Below are 26,835 nucleotides of genomic sequence, written 5' to 3'. Positions count from 1 at the left end.
GGATGGGAAGATACAAAAAAAATTAATTTCTCAATAAATGTCCTATGAACAGTTATTGTGCGTTCAAGTTCTCTTCTTCCAAAGTATTACAAAGTTACAAAAATGATATTTCCTAAAATTAAGAATTATTTTACAATATTCTGACAGGAGTATGGTCCCTTAAGAAATGTTTGGCAAGTAATTTCCGTAAATTACATGTTTACAACTTTTTACAACTATAGTATAAAAATTATTAAAGATGAAAGAGTTTAAAATACAACTTGGATGCAAGCAAGCATAAGGAGGATGAGGAAAAATATGAATTTTACTGACCTACGATACTCTGTTTGGCCTCCGATGACTCCTCATCGGATACCGCCTCAACGTCAATGACTGGACTCTCACTCCTTGGACCAGTCACCACTTCGCCTGAGTCATTCAGTTGTAGTTGGTAGGCATCGGATGTGGGGCAGTTTGGGATTGTATAGGGATCAAGGTTGAGATAGGGAGAGAACGGATTTTGGGATGAAGTATTTGCTGACCATAGAATATTACGCACTTCTTACACAACTTTTAAGTGAGAGTTAAATCCTGGTGTTGGTATATTTTGAATGACCTTCTTGTTGGCTCCATGGTCACAGTAGTATCTTAATTTGCTATCATTGCAGGTTGAAAAAAATGTTCCAATTTCGTTATAAAGAACTAGTGAGGACTGATAAACATGCAAGCTAATGATAATTGCCTGCTTTCTGCAAATATCAAGTTTTAGTTTTCCAAAATTGTACTTGCAATGCATGGATGCTATGAGTAAATAAAAAGTGTCTATAACTACATTGGATGACCAATAATTTCATAAAAAACATAATGGCATCATCAATGAAGTATCTGCCATGTATGCCAAATCAGTTTTTGAATTCAAACATCAGCCACTTATTACATGAAATAAATCTCCAGAATAATACTTATTTTTCCAAAATACTGGGTAATTATAAAAAGATGCGTTGATAGTTAATAGGTTTAGTGAAAGCAAGGCATTGTAGGTGCAATGGTGAAAGTTGAAAACTACTAATTTTATTTGAAAATGCAAAATGTAAGCACTTACGAAATGGCCAAGATTTGGCAAAAAAAACATAATGTTCATCAGTTCGTTTTCCAAAAGTGGATAATCAAAATTCAAAATTTTCATGAAGCATGATGCGTAGAAGTAGCTTTTTATTCAGTAATCTATTTCTATTTGTTTTCCCCTGGTTTGATAATGCCAAGGTATAAAGACAAAAGCATAGCAATGCATGGTAGCAGCCAGCAGTAATTTATGGAGCCAAATCATGTAGATACTACCTAATTACCGTTTTGATGAGAAATATTACCACATCATTGATGTCATTTGCCAAATGTTAAAGAATTTGTATCACCTAATTACTCTTCAAGAAGTAATCATGTCATGTTCACTTTTCACATGCTCTTTTGATTATCAGTGAGATGTGTGGCGTAATGCTAATTTTTCAGTGAGACTTACCTGTTTTCAACTTTCACCACATTCTATATCAACAACTGATTGCTTTCCACTATTAAATAATGAAGAGGAAAATGAAATGATGAGAAGAAGAATATGGAGAAGAGACAGGCAGATCAGATGAATATGAATTGATTGAAAGGGAAAACTCTGGACAAAATGGAAGAAATTAACACGTTCAGCCTTTACACAAGCACTTACAGAGGGCAAAATCCATTCTGCGCACTGGAGACATCCTTGAGAGATCTTGACCTTCAGAACTTACACTGTCATTGGTGCTACTATCAACAATATTGACTGGGGAGTTCAGGGGAAGAGACATACTTCTATCAAACCTGTGGGGCAAAGAGATAAAGCCTTAATGACGATTCAATATTGGTGTCATTTGATTCATTAGAATCATTTTAGGTATAAGAGAGGCATAAAAAAACATGATTTTATCACAATGACCTTGTGGCCAAAATGGAATGTGAAATATACTTAAAAATAAATAGAACCAATACTCTAAATTCATAGAGAACTACTTATTGGCTCGTGGCTACATAAAATATGGGATCCCATTTTTTTTTACTCTTAATCAAAGCTAGGAATGAACTAACTAATCAATATAGAGGAAAGTCTGTGGGTCGTCCATTTCTTAGCCGATAAAATTTGCTAGTTTAAAAAATTATTCATCTGAGGTAAAGATTCTTGAGAATGACAATGACAAATTTTCAATGAAAAGAGAATGGAAACAAAGTAAAAATCATCATTATAGTAAATTAATGACCAATAACACTACGATTCTTCTCTTTAGCAATGAATTCCCTTTAGCAATTTTGCCATACCATGACGAATGAGACACGGATGGTCCATGGGTAAACATAAGAATTTTTAATATGAATAGAAAGCAGAGATAATTTCAGACAATGAAACTTACCTAGAAAGTTTTGGTGTTTCCCTGCCACTGCGGCCTCTAAACTTCAAGCCTCCATAGGTGTTACTACAGTTATCTCCCATATTCATATGACCAGATGTTGAAGAGGAGAGAGAAGATGTACCAAGATGAATTCCGCTATCTACTGACGGTCTCTTTGCAAGCCTGTGGGGTCGAGAACTGCTTATCCCACTGCCGTTGCTCCCGGTGCTTCCTTCACCAGCAGAGCTGGTGGATCCCGTAGGACTTGGTAGAGAACTGCAAGGCCCTCCGACACCACTACCATCGGGAGGAATGTTGACATGAAGCTCCATACTTAACATCTTGTACTTCTGTGACTCACTTCTGTAGGACGGATTTATTCAATTATTAAGGCAATGCAAACAGCCAAAGCTACTTAAGAGCACACTCAAGGTCAGCTCAAGAGGAATAAAAGGAGGTATTTAATAGTGCCACAAACACTATAAATGGTGAGCCACTTTGAAGAGAATAGACCTTTAAGAATAATTTTAAGAATGTATCCATTTGAAATGAGTGCACACATTTTTAGATTTTTAATTTTCATTAGATTATAATATGTATACCTATTCAAAATATTTGAATTTTTCAATACCTTGGTGCATTTTTTTTTGGATAATCCAGCAAACTTTTACTTTGTAATTATACTTAAAATCTACTTCAGAATAGCCTCCCCATCAACTGAAAATTTGATGATTGGGGAAGTGCCTTCATTGAACCAGGGATGACCCAATTAAAATCTCTCATTCAAATGATGACTACACATCTTGATTAAAGAAATTACATATTTTGGGCAGAGTTACAAATACCAAGGATAAACAAAAACATTTAATAAACAGTGGAATTTATATACATATCATCTCTATATAATTTGGATAAAAAGAAGCCTAATTTGGAGAGAAGATTGAACATAAATGAACCATTTAAAAAAAACAAAATGATTGAAAAATAATAGGCTGACCACCTAATGAATTATAAAGGAGACTTTTTAGAGAACTAAAAATTTGTAAATAGGCATGTGATTTCTGGATTTGTATCATACCTGGTAACTGCACCAGGACGGAGGAATACTCCATCGGAGGCAGGCTGCTGAGGCTGGTCATCAGACATGAGGGTTGGTGTATACGATGGACTGGGCAATGGACTGGGGGTAGGGGTGGGCGTTGGGGGAGGCATTTGTTGATGGTGTTCTACCTCTAGCCTGTTAATTTCCTCCGCAAGGCTGAAGTGATTGTTGAAACGTGCACACTCAGTGGGGGTCTGGGAAATGTGGTTCCTCAAATTCAACGCAGTGTGATTCCACTGGTAAAGAACTAGAGCTGTTTCTCTGTGACCTCGTGCACAAGCCCACATCTGGAGAGAAATCAGAACAGAAAAAATATCACTGCCATGTAGAAGATCAGTTTCATGATTGAGACTATGAATTATAAAAACACGACAAAAAGTAATTATCAACGTGTTAAATTAAAAGAAAAGCAATCGACATTCGTAGACATAATAAGCTATAAAATGTAGAATATTTAAGGGATAAAAATCATTTTGAGAGAGGAGCCATTCTAAAAATATGTTTTTGTTTATGATCAATGCTGCAGTAATTAGTTTCTGCACATGCATTACTATCAATATGCTTATCTCCAAAAAAGAACCCTCTTTATTTGAAGGGAAATAAATATTTAATTGAGTGATTTAAGGTGACAAATGAAATGATTCAGATACTTCATACGTGCAGTATTTCATATGTGCAGTATTTCATAATTTGGAGCAATTTTATAATCATCCACAAATTATTGAACTCATAGAGTCAAGTGTATCCCCTTGGGGTCAATTAAAATACAAATTATTCAAAGCGATGAGAATATGAGATTTCTCTGCGTCATATAATTTGAGTTTTGACGTGAAATTCAATATTTATGCAGCCAAAATCAAAGCAGAAGACCCACTCACCAGTGGAGTAAACCCATCATCGTCTTGACTGAGGGCATCCACTTCAGTCTCCAGCAGCAGAGAAGAGTTTTCGGCTCTCCACTGAAGCATTGCGCACACTAGCCTGTTAAAAAGACAATCATTTCCAGTTACAAAATACATTATTTCAGATCAGGAGCGTAAGCAAAAAAGCAGGAACAGTATCTGATTAACAGAAGAAAAATTGCATATATGTATAACTAAAGATGACTCAAATGTCTAAGAAGAGTACTTTTCACCATAGCAACTGCAAGTAATCAAGGCAAAATTCTGCTTCTTTTTGGAAATGAAATAACTACTTACTTCATTCTTACTTTTTATACGCAATCCACAGAATTCAACTAGTTCTTTCCAAATTTCACATTTTCAGTTTTTTTTAATGCAGAGATTTGAAGTACAGTGATGTGGGTTATGAATGAAGGTGCACATCTACCCATATTTGTATCTTCTTGCATGTAAATTAAAATCTGATAATATTCAAGTGACATGTTATTGTTAAAGGCATGGTCATTCCTACCTAGAGTAACCTAATGAAGCTGCTAAATGCAGGAGTGTCATCCCTCGATGGCTCTCAAACCATGCTGGACTCACTTCTTCATTGGACAGCCACATTTTGGAGGTCATTTCTTGGCAGTAGGTCACCATTCTATCTTCAAAATTACCCTGATTAAACAGGCTTGAACCTTCCACCTGAAGGAAAAGAAATAATTGAAGCATGGCCTATTAGCATGACTCTCAGTTTCATTACACTAAATTTAATTTTTTTAAGATTATAAATGAAGGATAAGTGCGAGCAATATTTGTGCATAATATTAATAGGAAGAAAATTTTACAACATGATCCTAGATGGTGAAACTTGTTTTTCAAGTTAATAAAGTGGTATTTTACTTTTTAATAATAGAAAAATAGCAATTGATTTGAGAGAGAGAATAAGTAACCTTGACTCCTTGAGTTTGGTGATCAACTCAAGCAAGGCAATGAGCCTTATTACCAGTAATGAAAAACATAAACTCCTCTTTACAAGATTGGCTGTATTACACAAAGATTCTAGAAAAAGGATATAAATGGTCATGAATGTTCATATTTGAAAAATTTTCAGCTCAACAACAATACTAGTTCAAGTATTGAAGGTATAAATCCATAGATCCCAAGCAGGGCAATAGATACTTTAATATAAAGCCCAAAAACTAAGTTAGCCGATAAATCTCGTTAATGAGATGATGTCAGGTTTTCTTTCTCTTCCTGAAGATGAGCCTTAAGTATCATCATGTGAAGTAAGATTTCGCCTAACATTCACCTGAAGTTAATTTTTTTCATCAAACCTCTAAGAATTGCATCCATTTGATTCAAGAATCTGAATTTAAATATAAAGCACTAAAGGATAATGAGAAATTGATAAATGTGGTTGAGGGGAGAACAAATTATAGATTTTGTGTATAAATCCTTATTTTTTGTACAAATCAACAGTACATATTAAAGAGTGTGTCATAAAAGGACTAATTACAAAGGTTGCTCACTTGCCTGTGTAATCTCAGTGAAAATTTGATACGAATTTCTTTGTTATTTTAAAAATAAACTATAACTACTGGCCACGCATTTGGTATTTATTCTTATGCATCAGACTATCAGCATACTATTGAATACATACATATATTAACAAACTCAGCTGCCCTCAGCCATCCACATGCTACTTTGATTGAGGTAACCCAGCAGCCATTCGGTTCGATCGGATTATTACTCAGTTACACAGAAAAACAAGAGTAAATTGTTAAGGAGAGGTAGAAAACGTGAATGTGAGGGTTAAAACCGATGGCAACATATTGAGAGGTCCAGGTATCAACAGAAATCCACACCTTGTCGCAGGAGTACGCATATTTCTATGGAGCGCCGTAATTTTATACAGCCATCAACGCACAACAGCGTCAAAAGTAGTCTAAGCTGCAGGATGAGCAAGGATAGGTATGAAACAAGCTTGATTGGGATTAGCCAGTCAAGTAACTGATCCAGCATAAGACAGCGATAATTAGTATTGTGATTAATGCTGTAACTGATTTGGTAAAAATATACGAATTTGTCTTAACTAAAAATTTCTTCTTTCCAGTAATATTAGGATGAAATCTCGGAATCCATAAAGATAGGAAATGATAGAAGTCCGTGTCAATAATTTATAAGCATGAAAACATACTCCAATTTTAGCCATGATATGTGGTGCTACAGGGAGAAATGATGATGCAGCCAAATTTAATTACAGTGTAACGGTCATGGAAAACTTTCAACAATTTTCAGGAGAAAAAAGAGACCAGTTACAAATTATGTTTTGCGTTGATAAATAATCACTGACATGTGTCATTCTGTTATGTGAAAATGACATGGGTGAAGTAATTCACGCAATGAACATTTAAATATGCATTCGAATTTTGTCTTGAATTTAATTTTAATTAAATAGATTTAATTTCACCACGAAGAAAAAAGTAAGGAAGCTAAATAATAAAAAAATACCTCGTTTTTGAGCTGACTCTATTTTTTAACGTAACTGTTTAGCAAAGAAAAATATGTCATTATTAGGACCAGCTTCGTAAATTACTAAATAATAAAATAAGGAATATTAAAAAAAACGACATGTGATGAACAAATTAATTTCCAGTCTACACTCAATTTTGACGCAAAAGTGACTCACTAGTTCAGCACCATCTGGTTCTTGCTTGATAAGCAGCCTGTTATCCATTGCTTCTAACCGCTGGAGCAAAGTAAATCGAAGCAAGTTGTCATTGCTGTGCTCTGCTGTCTTAGGCTCTTGCACCCGGCCCCTTTCCTCCTTAGGGGGCTTTTTGTACTCAAATATCACAGAATTGGAGATCACAAACCCTTCACAGGCTACCTGTAATGTTGCCAGCCCAACTTCATGAGCTGTAAAGGAAATTGCACTAAATTAAAGCCACATATGATAATAACATATTATAGCAACGAGCTCTCTTCAGATAAACACAAATTTTACATGCAGCTGGTTATTTGCAGATATCATTTTGACCAAGACTATTGCGTTTATATCAAGCAAAACAAATACACATTACAAAGCCATCGACATTCTTTGACTTCTGAGTATTAATAAAGTACTAATAGTTAACAGGTAATATGAGACTATGGACAGCAAACTGGGTTGTTGGAATTAAAAAGGAGCTACGGTAGGGAGGTAAATCATGATGAAAGTTTTTGATAGGTTTTTAGGAAAACAATAATGTCACAAACAGTGTAGCTCTCCCACTGAACATAGTGCAAACAGAAAAAGTCACGCAAAATCATATAACAGATAAAATTTTGCGTGCGTTACACATTTTGTTAGGGTAGACATAATAGAAAAGTAGGTTAAGTATTACTGATAGTCTTCACTTAATAGGGAATATCGAGAAAAATTTGTGACTAACCAGGGCAGAAACATCGCAGGACTCCACTTTGTACTAATGTCGTTGGCACAGGAACAGCATCAAACAGCACAGTGTACGGGGAAGTGGTGGAATACCAAGGTCCAGTTACCAAAACCTTGACTCCTCCCTATCAGAAATAAAAGTAAACGTCAAATGCTTAGCACAAGATGAATGGAAATGAGTTTATGAAATAAAAAATTATCATGCGTTAAAATTTGAACGGCATGTAAATAAGGTATCGCCCCTTGAAAAAAATCAATTTACTAATTTCAGCAAAACATCAATGCTCCATTTCACAAAATTAAATCAAATCTAGAATGATTATGGATGCTTTAGAATGTTGAAAACTTATGGACAATGGAAAATTTGATTATTCAAATGTAGCCTAAATATCACAAGGTGAAATTTATAAAACAGTATTCGAAAAGAATGGTTACTTCTTCATAGTGACCAATGGTAGTGCATAGATAAAATAGAATTATTTCTATCTTCAGATAACCGATTAGGTCGATGATAAACCTAAGGATTACATAAGTTCCACGAAGAAACATCCTATAAAAGAGAGTCACTTAAAAATTCACCGCCTTACAATCCATAAAATTCTGTTACACCACAGTGGAAAAAATAAGGTATTTTTTTTAGAAAATTGAGTGCTTAAATCAAGGACGATTCTCGACCTTAATATAATAAATGCACCAGGTCATTCATGCATAATTTTTAGATCAATTAGGTGTCTAGTCTTTGAAACTGATTGAAGCTGAAGTGACTAATAAGGTTGATAAACCCTATTGGTACTAAAAATAAAAAAAATGCGGAGATACTGATATAAATCTGGAATTTAATAAGAAGAAAAATTATCCAGCAAAATAAAATTCGTATAGAAGTAACTCACCTCAGGGTAAGCCCATTCGGGAGAATAGTCAGTGATGTTCGCAGTTCCTTCTCGGTAGTCCATTCTAGAGGATGATTGACTGCTGGTTTTATCTGAAGTTGGGGTCACCGGAAGGCCGACACCTAAGCCCGGGTCTCCTCCTACAGTTACCACTCCTCCTCCCATTTGCCCCGCGCTTTGCTCCAGCACCTTATGGTGAATAGGATTTTATTAAAGCCTCAAGTAAAGTAGGGTCGTTGAGAGAAGTTGGCTGTTCCACGAACACTCATATCATGGAAGTAGCAAGAACCGAATGATTTGGGTACAAAATATATGGATGTCAGAGGAGAGATGCTATTCAACATTTTCTCAAGCAACAAAAGGCGATTTTTAATCTCATAATTTTGTCAATATTTTCAATAAGGTCAGAAATGCATATTTTTCAAAGCGCTTTTTGCAAATCAAGGTAATTAATTCACTAATCTGTTACTCACAGCTCTAGATTTAATATGTTTTTTTACCAGCATTGCATTGAATAATTTTTCAGGAAAAAGTATTAAAATAAAATTTTTCGGAGGTACCACCAACCAAGAGTTAAACCAAGAACTCCTAAGCCTCCAGAGTATATCTTAAGGAAAGATAAAAATAAAATTTGGGGAAGGCAACACAAACCTCCAGCTCAGGGAAATCACCCAACATGTCGAAGGCGTCCAAGTTCACAAACACATCGTCGTCGGGGGGAGACACGTCATTGTCTATGAAATCCATGGGGTTGAGGTCCGCCGCGTCGCCCACCAGATGGTGCTGGTGGCTGTGGAACTGGTGATGGTGGTGGTGATGGACCCGCGAGCCCGCGTGGGCCCCTCCGGACACCACCACGGGATCCGCGGAGGCCATCTGGGCAGCAGCGGCCGCTGCCTGCGCCGCGGCCTGCGCCGCCGCCGCCTGCTGCTGTTCTTGTTGCTGGGTGTGGAGGCGAAGGGTCAGCGTGTCCGAAGCTACGTCAACCTTTCGCACCCCACCTCCACCGCCCCCGCCGCCGCCCCCACCACCCCCACTACCCCCGCTTCCGCTCCCACCCAGCCTCCTCTCCACCCCACAAGAGGAGGGCATGTTGGCCGAAAGGGTCTTCTGGATATCTTCCTGAGACAGATCCAGCGTCTCGTTGAAGAAGGCCACGTCCCCTCCGCCTCCGGAGTCGCCGTCTCCGCCGCTCGTGTCCATCGCCTTGGGGGTCGGGGGCGGCTTGCTCCCGTCAGAGAGGTCAGCGGAGGCAGAGAAGGGGGAGCCAGAGTCGAAGGGCACATTCCCGTTGGTGACGTCCATTTTGATGGACTCGGAGGGACCTCCGCCTCCGTTCGGCAGGCAGCAAGAGGTCTCCATCGCCTCCTGTTTGAGCACCACCGCCTTCTCGCTCTGCACCATGGCGTTGGAGAGCGCCTTTGCTGGCCCCCGCGCGCCCCTACCCCCGGAGGCGGCAGCCGCTGCAGCAGCGGCGGCGGCGGCCGCGGCGGCAGCGGCTGCGGCGGCCGCCGGCGAAGACCCCTGCTGCGGCGGGGCGCTGCAGACGAACGAAGTGACGGCGACGGAGCCGGGGGTGGCCCCAGAGACCACCCCACCGCCTCCCCCGCCGCCTCCACCCCCGCCTCCGCCGCCCCCGGTCCCGTGACTGTTGAGGATGAGCAGCCCCCCGCCGCCCTGGATCTGGGACAGGCTGAGCACCAAGGGGGCGGAGGCGGAGGATGGCGGGGCAGAGGTCGGGGGTGTGGAGGCGGCCCGGGAGACCGCGTTCTCCACCCCCGACTGCTGCTGCGATAGGTTGGAGAGGCACTGCGTGGATGTGGCCAAGATCATCCCGCCGCCGCCGGCGCTCGAGCCCGTCGTGGACGACACCTGCGGTGGGAGACGGCGCGGGTTACTACGCAGGTTTGTCGCGGTCCAGTCGTCGCAGCGAATCGCGATCTCGTGCGAGTGAAATTCGGTCGAGTCGGGGTAGTTGCAGGCGTGTCCGAGGAGCGAGAGCTGCAACGTGTTTTCGAGTTTCCAATGGCAACATGAATCGGAAATAGATAGATGGCACATGAGATGCGTCAAAGTAAAATGAAACAATGCTACAAAAAATCTTAAAACAAAAGAGGTGCTTTTTCAAGGTGAAATAGGTGCAAACATAAATCAGTTTCTCAGAAAATAGTAAAAATATAGATTTAAAAAAGAATCATTCATTACGAGTCTAAGAAAAGTATTACTGCAACTTTTATCTCAGTGAAAGGAAAAAGCACATAAACTCAATTTTTCAATAACTCCATTTACCATCATGCCATCTTTCCACGTTCAAGTTAAAATTTCCATTGAAATTTCAACTTAAACGATTAACAAAATATGCATGCCCTTTTAAAAGTGTTACATTTAAATTATAATTTTTTTGCCGCTCATAAAAGTTTGTTAAAAACATGAAGATTTATTTAGACAAATAGCAGTATTTTAAAGGGCATCGAAGAACTACTCGTTCGACAAGAGTCGCAATATTTGTACAGTTTACATACTTTTTCATCTATTTTTTACTTTAAAATTAATGATTCCACTGATATGAAGTAAAAATTTCAATGGACAAACACAAATTAAAGTTAACTATTATCCTCGAAAATAGTCCGTCGAGGTTATACTTAGTTATTTAATTTCTTGAAAGAAAAGAGAAAACTCGTGATTTCAATTTTTTTCTTACTTTCCAAGAACTTCAAAATTTACAACTTTATGATATGCTTACGTAATGATCGATATCAATCCATTCCACACCTTCCGATGATGTTTCGATTCATATCCAAAATTAACATTAAGAATGACCTGAAGAGATTTAAACACGAGGTTCGTCCACAAAATAATTACATATAGAAATCTCAGCTGTAAGTGGATATACTCTAGCATAAAATTTTAACGGAAGCATAAATGGTACAGCTTAAGTTTATAATACCGGAAGTAATTAAAATCTTAATTCAATAAATCGAATTAAATTTTTTTTGTGAATTTCGTCCTATTTAGTTCAACGCATCCTCCCAGAGCAGCTTGAAATAAGGTGTGAATCTATTGAACGAGCATATTGCGATTGCTTTTGTCATAATAGAGGCGCCTAAAACATAGGGAATAAGTTTCAAGGGGAATCATGAAGGAAAATGAATAGTAAATATTATCATCACACACACTTCTAAAAAGGATCATTTCTATATTTATAAGAATTTTTTATAAATAGACAACATTAGAAAATACTTTTTTGAGAAAATAGAAAATATTATTTCTTGATTATTCACTTGGTTAATTTTAGCAACAAAAGTAGATGAAAGCTTTTGTTTTTAATAATTGCCATGTTCTTATTGATTAAGTAGTGGAAAATGGATAGAAACTAATAAAAGATTTCGAATCTCGAAATCGAAAGGCTTTTTTGACCCAGGATATTAACCAGGAACAAATCACTGTATTTTACTAAGCTGTATGCGAAAATAAAACATTAGTCAAAAATAAATATAAAAAAATAATCGCAGACTGAACTTTAAACTGACCGATGAAATGATGGAAGATGGTTCAGTAATTTAATACATGAAGTTACGGAGTAACCAATGGACTGCGACAGGAAGGAATTGCAATTCCCGCGTTTTTTCCCTCTCGGTGACTACAGGGGGACAGACAGCAAAAATAGAGGAGTGGATAAGATGTTCGATTGACAACCGCTGAAGAGCGTGTCGTCTGATAGGAAGTATAGCCGAGCCAAGTTCTTCATACCTATCTTTCACGACGCTCGTCACTTGTTGGTATAGATTCCAGAGGGTAGCACTTTCACTCCATATGTTATTACTCAATGTACCCACCAAACAATGCAACGGTGGTATTAAAGGTTTTAGCTGAAGCCTCATTCACAAGAGATTACAATGTTCTTTCGCCATGAAGAGAGACCGCAGGCCTTCATTAATTACCAAGAAAAGTAAATGCGTCTAAGTAGATACATCAAGTGCTATCATCAGAAGCTATAGAGGTTAAAATTCGAATAAAACTTGGTATTAATGAAAAACAGACCCTTCCCTCAACATTAATTTGCTATTTCTGATTGAAATGGCGTTCGAAAAATAAAGAGACCCGCGTTTTTCCATTTTTAAATCCGGCGCATTTTTCTCTTTCTATCCGCCGCGCAAAATCGACCACTTTAGTCCTTTCGAAAATAAGTTGATGACGTCATAAACTCATACCTAGCATGTCACAATATCTCTTCCACTCCACAGTCATGCATTGTGTGGTTCGTTGCTGTTTACGATCTTGCCCCAGATTCCTTTCCTCAGTGAAAGGATCTTCTTGTCAAATTTAATAAAAAAATCCAATGACGTCACCAACTCTTGAAAAATGCGGGCAATCTTACGGGAGATTGGCTGAACAAGGAAGACTTTTTTCGTGTTAAATTATCCTTCCCTAATGTCTTGGGAATCCTTTTAATGGATTTAAATGAGATGGGACTGCACTGGCTATTACATTCGAGACCCCTTGAGAGCTTCTCCGCCTCGTACCCACCTGGTTGTTGTTGTCGTTGAGGGCAGCCATGGTGAGCAGGTGGTGTCTGGACGGGGTGCCGGCTGCATTGTTGTTGTTGGCGGCGTTGGCGTTCGCGTTGGCGGATGGCGTGGTGGATGTGGCGTCGGGCGCGGCCGTGGACGATGAGGAGGGCAGCGCGGACGAGGAGGAGGACGATGAGGAGGAGGGCGAGGCCTTGGCGGCCGAGATGCGGCGCATCGGGTGGGCACACGCCTTGCCGTCCGCGCACGTCGAGTCCGGACAGCCGCACTCGAGCTGCTTGCTCATGGCCGCCTGACGCGCCTGACGCTGCTTCTCCATCAGCTGAGACACGATCGCCTCCACCGTCTCCGCCGTCTGAAAAATGAACAACATCCGAAGTGCGTGAAGTCCTCACCCTGAATCACAAGGGACATGGCCTTCAGCCGCCATTCACATGTTCCTTCCTCCTTTCCTGATTGATCGAGCCACGTATATTACTACAGAGGATCCTCAAATCGGCCTCTGCATGTGTTATCACCCATTGCGCATTTAAATGACATTACAAAAGTCGCCACAATGTGGCTGACGGATAAGGTGATCGAGTTTCAGGGGGAAATATGGTATAATTAGGGGCGTTAACCAAAATTTACATACACAATGATGTGATATATGAAATTCATAACTTTTCAATGCTATTCCTCGCAATGACAAACATTATATTGCAAAATATTTTGGAAAAAACCGGATCGCATTGCAATCATCACCGCGCCTCGGCTTAAAAAAAAACCGATTAACATGCGCACGAAGTGGCAACAGAAATCAGCCTTCTATCGGAAGGAATTGGGCCTCCTCTATGTAGTCCCCTAGAATCGAGCAAAAGCAATCATTGCTTTACGACCGTATTCAAAATAGAAAGCAATCCAATTCCTTTCATGTTTGCTTTTCATTCTGAAATTCTGCGTATACGCAGAACAAGTCTCAGGTTTGAAATGGAAAAGAAAAAAATGCGTGAACAGCGGATTACGGTGCACTTGCACTTGTTAGTTTTGAGAATAGCCTCGTTCACCGATTTACTGATTAATGCCCTTTGTGATTGACTTTGAAAATTGAAGAGACCGGCATATTTTATGTTTTATAATCCATCTCTTAGTTTTAGAGCTGTCCGAGGCGAGAAAGCGACGTATTTATCCCATTGAAAAATAAGGAGATGTCACGAACTAATTCCAAGTGGGTCGCTGCTTCTTCACCACTCAGCTTTTGTTCATGGGCCTTGCGTTGTTCGTTGATGTTTCCACAGTTGTGAGCCATTCCTTCCTTCAAGGAAATGTTCTCCCAGAACAAATAAATGAATCAAACGCTAATAGCGTCTCTAACTCAGGAAAAAAGGCAGTAGCTCTCGCACTATTTCATTTCAAACCTACGAGAGAATGGCTGAATGGAAAAAATTTCACTTCTTCGCATCTCATCTTTCCCTTCAGTTATTTTGATGAATATATATTTTGCGTCCGAGCGAGCGATTCCATTGACAAAGAATGCATTCCTTCTCTAAAAATGATGGACGTCATGCGCATATCCGCGAGTTAAAATCTTGCTACTTCCAATCATTGGTATCCTCTGCTCTACGGGACATTTTACTTTTAAACTGCATCAATGCAAAACAAGGGTAGATATTTTTGACCCACGATGAAACTATACCTTTTCTAAAGCAAAGGCATTGTATGAGACAATGTTTTGTTTGCTTTGATGTAGAAGCATGAATTTATGAGTTATAGTTCCCCCAAGCTCGAGCCACTCGCTATCGCGCCACCGAAGTTAAACGTGCACCAATTGAATACAGGATTTCGTGGACCAAACCTTGCACCTAAAAAGGGTAAAATCCTCCGAATCCATTCAGAACAATACATTCTAGGCCCAACATTAAAACGATTCCAGTTCAAATCAAGGTCAAATCAAATGTTTTTTCCTTGGGAGAATTTCTCTCTTCGGTAGAGTTAGAAAAGTAAGCGAAAAAGTAATCCTTATCATTCACAGATGCTTTTAGTTACCGGTTTTATAGGTGCGTTTTCATTCATTATCTTAACTGGAATAATAACATAGTCAAAGTCCTCAACCAAGAATTTTATGCATTGGCATAAATCGTGCGGGCTAGACGTCATATTGGTTAAAAATTTCATTCTACAAGAAAGAGATAATAAAATATTGGAAAAAACATAACGGTTCGTTGAAAGGGACAACTCTTCGCAGCCAAATTGTAAATTAAGGCAACATTTGTGAGAACGTCTCTTTCATTCCAAGGGGTATAAAAATGAACTGCATATTCATTCTTCAATTACAAGGTTGCCGGAAAAGTAATGAATTTTTTTTCTCTTCCAAAATAAAAGAATTAAAAAATGGAGTTACAGTACCAATGTAGAGATATAAAAAAGGGGCTGCATAGGAGAAATATACTAATGAATCAACAGACCATCAAGTCGATAATTTAATAAAAGTCATTAGAAACGGAATAAAACCGATAAACTTACCGATATTTCCAGCTCATTGTTGAGATCCGGCTCATCCTCGCTGAAAACTGGACCAAAGAAGAAAAAATAAGTCCTTTAGTAAAGATTCAAAATCGGTGTTATTGATGTTTTGAATCGTGCAATGTGCTTCAGCTCAAAAATACAAGCGCCAAAATGATACGCTCTTTTCCACCACTAGCAATAGTTCAATGTGTTTCTGTTTGAAAAAAGTATCATACGGCCGCGTTGGACTTGTCAAATACCAACCTTGTCCATCCGATGGAAAAGGATAGCGACCGTAGCATTGTTTCTTTGTAGCCTGAGAATACCGTAAATGAACATCATCAGTAGGTCGCCCTTCAATTTGACGGTAAAAAGGCAAAATTACCATGAGTTTCCCTCGGTTGCGCACTGCATTACTTTTAATCGAGAAATTCCGTCATTAAGATTTCTAAAATAAGATTTTCGTCCAATATAATAATCAATAAAAGTAATTACCCGCCCGCCGATTAATCACGCGGGTTATAAAAGCGAAGGGTTGGGATTATGTTGATTAAAAAAAATGAATGAAAATATTCTCGAATACAAGAACTTCAAATTCAAAGGTTTTCATTCAATTATTCGTATTTTTGCACTACTTGGTAAGAAAATGAGAGAAGTAGTAGGTCATAAAACGAGGCAGCTACATTAAAAACCAACTTTTGCCATTCGATTAATGCTTAAGAATTTAAAAACTGTTAAAAAAATAAAGCTAAAAATCATAAAAGAGGAGTTCATACCGGGAATATATACCTAATCTGAAATACGTCAGTTAAAAGAGGTGCCTAATTGCGAACTACTTGCAAAACTTGGACGAGATGAAATAAAAGTAATATATACTTTTTCCAACTACCACGAGAATTCGTAAATTAATGAAATATGTTTTAACATATTTCATTAATTTACGAATTAGATTAGATCACTTTGGATATTATCGTATATCTACAAAATTATTTTAGTTGAGGACGTGTAAAACAACAATTTAGAGGGTAAAATTTCTTTAAAAACGGAAATTATTACAAAGTTGATAGTTTCTGGGGATATTTTACGGAATTTACTCATTTTGAATGAAAAATTAAACTTTGTTTTCAGTGAAAATGAGTATTACGAGTAAGTCGAGACACTTTTGCAATTTAAGAACTCGTTTGTTGACGGTAGAAAAGAGCTATGTTTATTGCATGAATTAACTATGAAAATCTCAATCCAAATTCAGATTAGATGGGAATAACTAAATTTTGAGCGTACTTAATATCATTTGTAGCGGCATAATGGAAGCATTTTTACATAGCTTACGCGAGGATGACGTGATTCATGCGCTTACATTCAAATTCACCCGAGAGTGATAACAACAAAATAAGAGCATGCTAACCCCAAAATTCATGACCGATTTAAAGTAATAACTAATCATTAGTCAATTAGATGAAGAAAAGGGACAGGAATATATAAATACGTTTTTTTTCTAAATAACTACTTAAAAAGTGGCAAATTATTGATGCTCCCAGCTCACAAAAAGAATGTTTAAGCCCGATGCCCGCTAGTTAATTACTCATCAAAACTTGCATGCTCACGATTCCGTTTTCTCCCGTCTGCATTTCATATTCATAAAGATCTTGAAGGTCAATTGACAAGCAAAGTGCGAAGCTGCAGCAAATGCCGCAACTAGGGGCCTATTTATTACTATCCAAGCTACCGAGTGCATTAAAACATGCAATCCAATGCACCAAAGCTTTGTCAGCTTACCAGCCAAGACCCAACCAATGTTCACAAAATTTTAAATTAGCAGTCCGATGAAGAGTCACATTTCATACGGAAGTGCAGTCCGCAAATGCTCCTTAAGTTAACGGATTACTTAACGGGGAATAAAAAATGACAAATGTAATAAGAAAAACTCAAGTTACTCATGGCAAAATATAAAATGTATCGGCATAAGGCATTTAATTATGGTAATTTACCCTATCAGCAAGCAATATGTCCCCATTTTTCTGTGTCACTGTGTTACTTATTAACTGGTACACAAATGACTGTTGACAACCCTTTACGAAACCAACAAAATCAAACATTTTTGGCACACATATCTATTTAAACACTTAAATTCTTAAGAGATACACCATGGCAGCAAGATGAAGGAACATAAAGGTTTGGCCACCTACATTAGATAGAGAGCAGTGAAATCAGTGCGCCTACTAGCAACTCTAAGGCAGTATCAGTAGAGTGTTAGCAGGAATGACTGGAAAAAAGGTTAAAGAAGTGAATATTTAGGTAGTATAAATAGGAAATAATAGATGCGCGCATATAGTTTCATTAAGCGAAGGAAAAGGTCTACCTAAAATTATGCCGAAAGCTTAAAATAATACAGAACTTCAATGCAGTTTTAAAAAATCTTCCTTTGAATGATGTAATATTCAACAATATGTGTAATGACTAGTGAACACGTATGTTTTGTAGGAAAGAAGATTGGTATTTATGGTAACATTTATGCGAATGATTTTTGTGAAAAATTGTTACTCGGACTAGGTATAAAGTTTAATCTAGATAATAATTTTATAAGATTAAAAATATGCTTAGGCAAAAAAAGAGAAAAGCATTATGATATTCTAGCATGAGATGAACAGATTACGGTTTGAAATTGATATTTCATTACAAACTAGGCTCAAGTAATACTTAACGCGCATCGAATACTTTTGCCGCTATGGAACAAGAAATACTCCAAAACGTCACGATTTAAAATTTTGATTATCAAATAGTGAAACTCAATACTCCGCTCAAATGCAGCATGATAAGGTGCACTCTCAAGTAAACTTTTTATCCTTCACCGATCTGGATACAAGTGCCCTAGAATCAGTAAAATGAAGACAGATTGACGGCAAACCGTGTAGATACGGTAAAGCTTTTCATTAACAAAGCAAAGATGGATACGAAAGTGTGAAACGCAGCAAAACTGAAACATAAACAAGGAAGAAATAACGAGAGTACGAAGAATGTAAGAGATTGATGTAAAAAATATATGTATAGGTGGCCATGCATATTCACACGATAGGTTTCCTTCACCCTTGACAACGCTGCCGGCCAGACGATATGGAACATGGCGGGTGGCGCACTCACACATCGGCTTGAGCTGTGACACCAATTCCTCCTTCGTCCATTCCTTCTTGTCTCCCCACAGGGCGAGGCTCGGAGTGATGACCAGTTTGTTGTCGTCCGGGTAAGGAACATTCAAATAGTGCACCAGTACTATGTCAGGATTCTGTGGGTAAAAAAAAACAGGAAAATACGACAATGAGTAAAATGAAAAGAAAAGTCTCATTAATGAATAATATACCTACTAACATGCGCAGAAAACTAATATTCTAGATTTAAAAACACTTCACAAGTAAATTCGCTGTTTTCAAATTATATTAAGTTCATCACCGCTAGAATACCAAATAAAAATAATTGACACTATTTAGAGAGAGTATTCATCTGAAGAAAGTTAAGTGCTTATACATTAAAGTCGCATCGCCTATAGATACATCAAGGGGGGTAAACATGAGGTCACGTTACAATTATTATACTTTAAATTCCTATTTTTTAATTCAAAGACACGCGAAAAAAGCATCACTAGTTCTTGTTCGTGAAATCAAAATTCTTCTCTGCTGATTACTTACTTTTCAAATATTTTCAGCCTTTTTAAGTTTCTGACACTTCTCCGATTTTCCTGATAGGAAACAATAGGAAAAATTCAAGAAAATGAGACGGCATTGCCTTCACGTTGTGACGGATATGGTTAGAGGAAATCGAGGGTAATTTTTGTTTCGCAATATGAACTTTAATTATCACATGGAAGTGGTCTTGCCACCTCAAAAATATGAGTGCTGTTAGGTGAAAGCAAACAAAATATGCATACTGGAATAGTGTGAAATTACCGGGGTGTCGCAGAGGAAAGCACCTCAAAAAGAAACCATGGGCTAGGCATCGCACCTTATTTCGATGAAAACACAGTTGAAGAAGAGAGATATATTACTACTATAAAACAATGAGATCACAAAAAGTCAGAGTTGATCAGAGGTAAATTAAGTATGGATATCGATAGGAGGAATTTTTAACGTAGTGTACTAAAAACACAGTTAATACCTTTCACAGTTTAATTTTTAGATATGAAATCTTAAAAATACTGAAAAATGATCGTAATCTGTGAAAACAGAAAAGTAGCATGGAAAAACTGAAGAGGTTTCTTCCTTTCCCAGAGGTACATATTTTAAGAGCATATTGACTGCGCACTTAGCATAGAGTACTAGTTAAATGGAAGTAGCACTGAAGGAAAAGTGTTATTTCGACTATTGTGACCAGGCACCACGAGGTGAAAACCGAATAGCAATGGAAAACCGAAGCAGGTAAGAGGCACATCTGTGACACACTTTCGGCATCCATATCGGCGGGGATGGTTCAAAGAGAAAAGAGTGAGGGAGGAGAGGGAGGTGGTTTTGGGGGGGGGGGGAGTTGGCTGTGCCGGAAAGGAGGTCAGCAATGAAGATCTGAGGATATTACGTCACGGAGTACCCTCTCCCACCCCCTTCGACCACTGCCGAAAGGAGAAGGGATTTCGCAGGGTTCGGTAGTTTGACGGTTGACAGCGGAGAGGGGGTGGTATTTTCTGCTTAGATGTCCGCGAGGATACGGAGTGGTGGCAAGAGGTTGTGGGGAGAATAATGATCTCCGCTGACCGTCCACAGCAATGGCGGGTTTGCGGGGGGCACGGGAGCACGTACCCCCCCCCCCCAGATGTTTAAAAAATGTACAAGTTTTTTAATAAAGCCCCGTTATCATTACTATTGTTATGAATATAATCTGAGGTTTCAGGCGAGATGGAGTGGGAACGGAACATAATTTTCGGATTGTAATAACAATCGGATTGCTCCTGCGTCTTTGTATCTATTGCTATGCCTTGTGTTACGAAGTATGGAGATGAAGAGTGTATTTCGTGCAGTTGTTTTATATTGTTCTAGATCCCAAATATGAGAAAAGCGTTTGCCTTTCAGACGTATATGACTCCCCCAGAAAAAATCCTGGATACGCCCTTGGTCTACAGCACAGTTATCTACGGAAAATCGTAGGCTTTTTCTTCTCCATAGGAAAATCTTTCCTTTCCGCAGAAACATGGAATTATGGTTTCCCTAGAAATGGCCCACGCCGCCCTAATGACGAATTTGGGATTTCCCTGTCCCACTCCTTCCATCCCTATCCCTCGAGCTCTCATCGCGGCGACGCCTCCTATCATTTTTCCTTCTTCTGTCATTTCCCTCCCAAGGTGCGCGGGTGAAAAGTCTCGGGCTTAACAGACCCGGCCCTCAGGAACGTAACCCCGCGAGCCCGCCCTCGGTACGTTTTCGGTAGTCTGCAGCATAGTCCCCGTACCCGTCCTAGATACTCAAGGAGGTGTCTTGTCGGACACGCGGGGTTATAGCAGGGTGGGGAGGGGGAGAGTGTGCACACGAAAGATGGGGGGAGGGGTGGCGAAGAATGCGATGCATCAGGAGGATGGGAGAGTACACAGGCCGACGACGTGCAGTATATGAGTATGCCTTTGAATATTCATGGGCACTCTTTTTTTTCCTCTCTCTCTTTGGCGGGCTCGCGCGCGTGGGCGTCAAGAGAGATGGTCAAAGGTTACGACGGAGAGGGACACTCTTACACACCAAAGGGACGGGAAGAGATTGCTCGGAGGGAAGGGAGAGGGGGGACGACGACCACGAGGGAATAAGTTGCGCGCGTAAATTAGTGAGTGGGGAGGTGGGGTAGGGGAAGAGGGGAAGGGAGTATTGAAAGATCAGAGAATGGGTTATTCATCCGTACCCGGAATCGCAGTTATTATTATTATTATTGATGAATTCGTATATTTTTTACCTTCAGGACTTTTTTGCAATTCGTATGCTTTGTTTGATATTCGTTGCAAAAAACCATGAAGAAGGTATAAAAATATACCGAAACGTTTGACCAAAATTTTGCATTTCATTCTTAAAGACCAACTTCCAAGACGCTAACCAACAATAATAATAATAATAAACGATTTGAATTTCTCCTGGTGAAATATATTGAAGAATTCTTCACGGGTTTTCAACGACGTTAACTCAGTCGTATAGGCCGACGTTTCGGAAGACGACTTGTCTCCCATTTTCAAGGCTTGTTAAGGCCGTATCACACTAGCGACTGCGACCGCCGCTGCGACCGCGACTGCGGCTGCGACTGGCCCGTCGACCAATCAGAGCGAGGCAGTCGACGCTACTCAATGAATGTCCAATTTCACACTGAGCCGAATCGACCGTTTAGCGAATTCAATAATTAGGTTCAGGTGTCCTCCGATTGGTTGAAGGTCGTTTGAAATTCTTTATGTAAAATCATAAAGAATATAATCTTGTATGTATTTTCCACGAATATTACAAAAGAGGATCCTCAAGTCGGCCGCTAAATGTGTTGTCATCCACCGCGCATTAGAATGGGTTTACAAAAGTCGCCACTCGCGTATAATTAGGGATGTTTAACTAATTTTATGCATAAATATAATATAAACATTCTATCATGTGATATATCAAATTCATAACTTTTCAAAACTATCCCTCGTATTTGTAAACATTATATTGCAAAACATTAGAAAAAAATGCATCGTATTTCACGCATCACCGCGCCGCGGTCGAAACGAATCGTTTCCCACCTATGACTGACTATTTAGGGAACTTTATCTGCATCCCACAACCAAACCTAATTACAGTCATGCTATAAAATCAGTGAAAATCCACACAGTCATTGCTTAATTAAAAGAAATATGAAGTATTTTCACTAGTTTTCCTCTTCGATTAGTAAGTGGGCATTTTGCAGGGGCGAGAAGAAAGGGAAGAGAATTCGAAGCTGTGTTGGGTCCTGTGTTTTTGAAAGAGTGCATCGCACAATGTTTCTTAAGACGACAAAAACGGAACGGATCAGTGCAGATGAGTGTTACGGTGGTTTCATAGGAGAACGCAGTGAATGTTACCTACATTCGTGACCATTCCAAAATATGTTGTCTTTATCGCACTCAATTATATGGTGGGCGAAAAATTAGGCTTCCCACGTATAATGTTTTGCAAATACAAACGTTATTGGAGAAGTTGCAGAAGTACTTATTACCTAATTAGAATTAAATATAGTATCCTCCTAGGATACCTACGCACAATTTACTGAACTCTTCTTTAATTATTTCAAGAAGTTAATCTGCGCCTCGAAACCTAGCCTTATTCCGGTTAAATATTAATAGCAATCAAAATAGCGAAATTCCGAACTCTTATCGTCCAAACAAAATCAAAATAAGGAATTTATTACGGCTCATATTGCCTCGAAATTATCTTTTACCTAATCTAATCTAATGATCAGGAGTGAAAAGATTGATCCCAAGATCAAAAGACTTATGGATATGCATCCGAATCGTAGGTTTAAAAGCGCCACGTAATCAAAATCAAAGACCTGTTGTAGTCTGTATAGACTACGTGTATTTTTGAAATTAAAGTTTTGAGTAAGTTTCAACCATATTCATCAATCAATAATACATGTTTCCTCCGAACCTACTAACAGTTTCTGATGAGCATACACCCAGTTTCACATTATCATGCCTCAACAAAAAGCATTAACGGGTCGACTCTTCTTGGAGTGACATCAACCAACTGTTCACGCACCTGATCACTTAAATATGACCTTCCATTTCAGCGCATTTCTGCCCTACTGGCAGACCACCCTGATATTTTTTGGCCAACGAACGTTCCTTTTCTATTCCACATACCTTCCCGGATAACTGAGGCCCACTGAGCCCCCTGCCCTTCAACTTCTTTCATCCCATGTTATGCAGTTTATAAGCCAGGAGATGTATTCCAATATGAGAGGGACCCGCACACAGTGACCCGGAGGCGGCATGTTTTGGAGGAGATCTCAAGAAGCCTTGAGACGGGACGATCTCAAGATGTTCCTCCCCCACTTCCTCTCCCAAACGATGACTCTGAATGCGCGAAGGACAAGTATAAGTATATTCACCACATCCTACCCAACCGCGGGATCTGGAAGGTGATGCCGCGGGGGTTGAAATGGAGGCAATGGAGAGGAAGGGGGGGTAGAGAGAAAAGAACCAACATCCCACCCTCACGTCTCTCAGCCCGGCGGCACCGCGGTCTCCGCCTTGTGTTTCGGATCGAAATCTCCTCACGAGCCCGAGTTTGTTTTCCAGCCGGCATCAAAGGTCACGTAATATGAAGCACATCCTCTCTCTCTTCCGGGAGGGTCTTTGTGCGAGACCGGAGGAGTCGAAAGAGACTTCGGCTGAGAGATCTCTTTCTCTTGGCGCCTTACCTTTCCCAGGGGCGGTTCACGTGCAACTCGAAAATCGGAGCCGCTCCATTAAAAATGCCCTCCGTCGAGACGGCGAGAGATTTTCCGACATAATTAAGAATGGATAAAGGTTCGAAGTGGGGCACACGAAACTGGAATTTTTTTTTCTCGTGCGATGCGATTTTTTTATTTAGCGCAAAAAAAGCTTTTTATTAACTGGGCCGGGTAGAAACTTGAGCCCTCTCTCACAGATTTTTTTTGGGTCATAGATCCGACTGAAGGAGGCTCAAAATGATACCCAGTTATTATTTTTTAACTACCGAAGTTGAGGTTTCATTCGGAACGCACAACATGTGCGGTAGGTTCGCTCTAATGATAAAGTTTGAGTTTCCCCGAGTTGGATTAAAAAGGGAACCTGGTAAACGTAACAAAGAAAACTATGGGTATAATTCTATGGGTGCAAGAATTTCAACGGAAGAAAGTTTTTTTCCGATAAATTATAATAAATATAACTTATGAATAACCTTCAAGAATGGAAAACAAAAATCCTTTGATTTCAGCGTAGGTTTAAAGGCATTTAGATAAAGAAAAGGATTAATGGCGATACCGATTTGATTTATGGCCATGAGGAGTTAAACGACTTTTGATTTTTTTTAAAGGTTATCAATACCTGCATCAGAACATTAAGAAGAATAACTTCCCTTCATCAAAGAAAAACAAATAATAATTTCGCTTTCAGCCCATGCTTTGGTTTAATTCTTTGAAGTGCCTCGAATGGGGATAAAATATAGAGCATAATATTAGAGGTACAAGGGGCTAAAGAGATGTTTTTTGCAGCACAAAATAGCTGTTATTGACAAAAAATGCGTATTATTCATGGAAAACTGAATACATTTTCATATTTTGTGATACTTAAAATGATAAAGTCAAGAAGCTGTACAGTAAGAATAAATAATGAACGGCAGCCGAGATCCTTCAATGACATCTTTAATATTCAAGCCGTGCAAAAAGAATAAATTGACATAAATTTTTGATGCATTTTCAAAGAAATGTCTAGTAAAGAGTTTTAAGCGGGTAATTTAAATATGAGCACCTTATTATAATTACAGCGGTCGACTAATTCACATTATGCACCAAACTTAAACTGGTCTGTAGAAAGTTTTTTATGTGGTAAACATTTTTCACATTGCGTATTTCCTGAACTCCGCACTCAAGATGGTATATTTTCTATGGAGGCACTCAGTACCGTCATCACGATAATTGCAACGGTCATGTGAAAGTCTCCTTTTCAATTAACTACTTCCTCGTAAAGGAGGTTTCGGAGTAAATGCAATTATATGAAAATTTAAAAATATGCCATTCTAATAGTATTTTATTGGTCGTCGATTGAAAAAGCTAGGATTACCATGCAATCACGTTCGGAAGTTGCGTTCACAAATCCATGTATTTGTATAGGCTCTAATGAGGACAATTTTCTGGTAGCAGTAAGAAATGCAATATAAATGAAAAAAGGTGCGTCATTGCATACCAAACACGGTAAAAATAAAACGCTAATACACGATTATATAACGTGCAATTGAGTACTCGTTTTTTTTAAATGGCAATTAAAAGATTGTCTATGAAAAATTTTGACTTTCCATTGTATATTTTTTATACCGCACTTCAAAATTCCTATCTTCATAGAGGTTCTAATGAAGATGCTTGTTTTGGCGAATAAAATATTAAATTTCGGCTAGCCACCATTGCACGTACATATGAGACGCCATGCATTATGATAAAAAACGTTAAAAATTCACCATCTTATGGAAATGTGAAGTTCAAAATTAATGTTGAATCACGTGGCGACGGAAGACCTTCCTTAAAAACTCGTTTCCCGGCCTTAATCAAGCACGGTCTACAGCCAACGCTTTGGGTCACTTGCCCGCTGCCTATACCTCCGCTGACCGCTCCGGCGGGCGAGGACTGGGCAACCCGTGTTGACCTCGTAAGTCCGTAGACGGCGCGGCGTCGATCGCATGCATGCACGAGTAACGCGCGGCCATTTGATTTCGCGGCGGCTCGGGCCAAATCGCTCCGCCAAACGCCCGAGGCACGCATCGCCGAATCCAGGATCAGTTCGGACGACACTGTGACGCTCAAAATGCAATCCCAGGGATTCACCCACAAGCTCGCTTTCTGATTGAATTCGCAAGTGAATGACGCTTGTTTCATCCATACATATTAACTTTAAAATGCATCTTACTTACAATTTTGAATAACCAGCGTTATTAGCAATATACATGAACTGCTACGTGAACACAATTTTACCTCGTGACAATGCCCCTTCAGTTACACCTGAATTCTAACATTATTTGTAGTTTATTTATAATTTTCGGATAATTTCTTCAATTGTACCTTGAAGAGCTCAATATTTATTTATGCCCCCACATTATATCCACATTCTTAAGGTATTCTTACATACCCAGAATTAAGAGAGAATGCCCAGAAATCAATGTTCTCAAATAATAAAAAAATCAAGAGTTGAAACTGTAAGTAAAAGATTTAGCAGGAAGCCATTGAAGACTAACGCAGGCTTAGAGGTGAAGAAAAGGGAATTTTGGCTAAAATCTGCTTGACCCCCTTACCATAGAGTAAGTATATACTTACTCTATGCCCTTACCAAAGTCGATTGTATAAAATACTTTAAATTAAGCAAAAGGCGATTAGTTTACTAGGTAATTTCAGGATTTATACACTCAAGATCGTAATATATCAATGAATAT

General features: G+C 39.0%; 1 protein-coding gene across 1 annotated transcript in view; it reads right to left on the bottom strand.

The window, feature by feature from the left end:
* LOC124159760 (calmodulin-binding transcription activator 1) overlaps nucleotides 1–26,835 on the bottom strand; it is a 1,175,022-nt gene that overhangs the window by 19,237 nt on the left and 1,128,950 nt on the right. Inside the window, exons 7-19 of the mRNA XM_046535673.1 lie at nucleotides 18,800–18,995; nucleotides 15,734–15,780; nucleotides 13,230–13,586; nucleotides 9,354–10,703; nucleotides 8,703–8,891; nucleotides 7,811–7,937; nucleotides 7,066–7,295; nucleotides 4,906–5,078; nucleotides 4,371–4,473; nucleotides 3,469–3,779; nucleotides 2,412–2,753; nucleotides 1,694–1,827; nucleotides 313–408 (exon numbers count right to left, since the gene is read on the bottom strand). Coding sequence (XP_046391629.1) covers nucleotides 313–408; nucleotides 1,694–1,827; nucleotides 2,412–2,753; nucleotides 3,469–3,779; nucleotides 4,371–4,473; nucleotides 4,906–5,078; nucleotides 7,066–7,295; nucleotides 7,811–7,937; nucleotides 8,703–8,891; nucleotides 9,354–10,703; nucleotides 13,230–13,586; nucleotides 15,734–15,780; nucleotides 18,800–18,995 — 3,655 coding nt within the window. The remainder of the gene's footprint in view (nucleotides 1–312; nucleotides 409–1,693; nucleotides 1,828–2,411; nucleotides 2,754–3,468; nucleotides 3,780–4,370; nucleotides 4,474–4,905; nucleotides 5,079–7,065; nucleotides 7,296–7,810; nucleotides 7,938–8,702; nucleotides 8,892–9,353; nucleotides 10,704–13,229; nucleotides 13,587–15,733; nucleotides 15,781–18,799; nucleotides 18,996–26,835) is intronic.

Source organism: Ischnura elegans, chromosome 5, assembly GCF_921293095.1.
Source record: "Ischnura elegans chromosome 5, ioIscEleg1.1, whole genome shotgun sequence".
Taxonomy (NCBI): domain Eukaryota; kingdom Metazoa; phylum Arthropoda; class Insecta; order Odonata; family Coenagrionidae; genus Ischnura; species Ischnura elegans.
The sequence above is the reverse complement of the archived record's forward strand: the minus strand, read 5'-3'. Positions and strand labels throughout refer to the sequence as shown.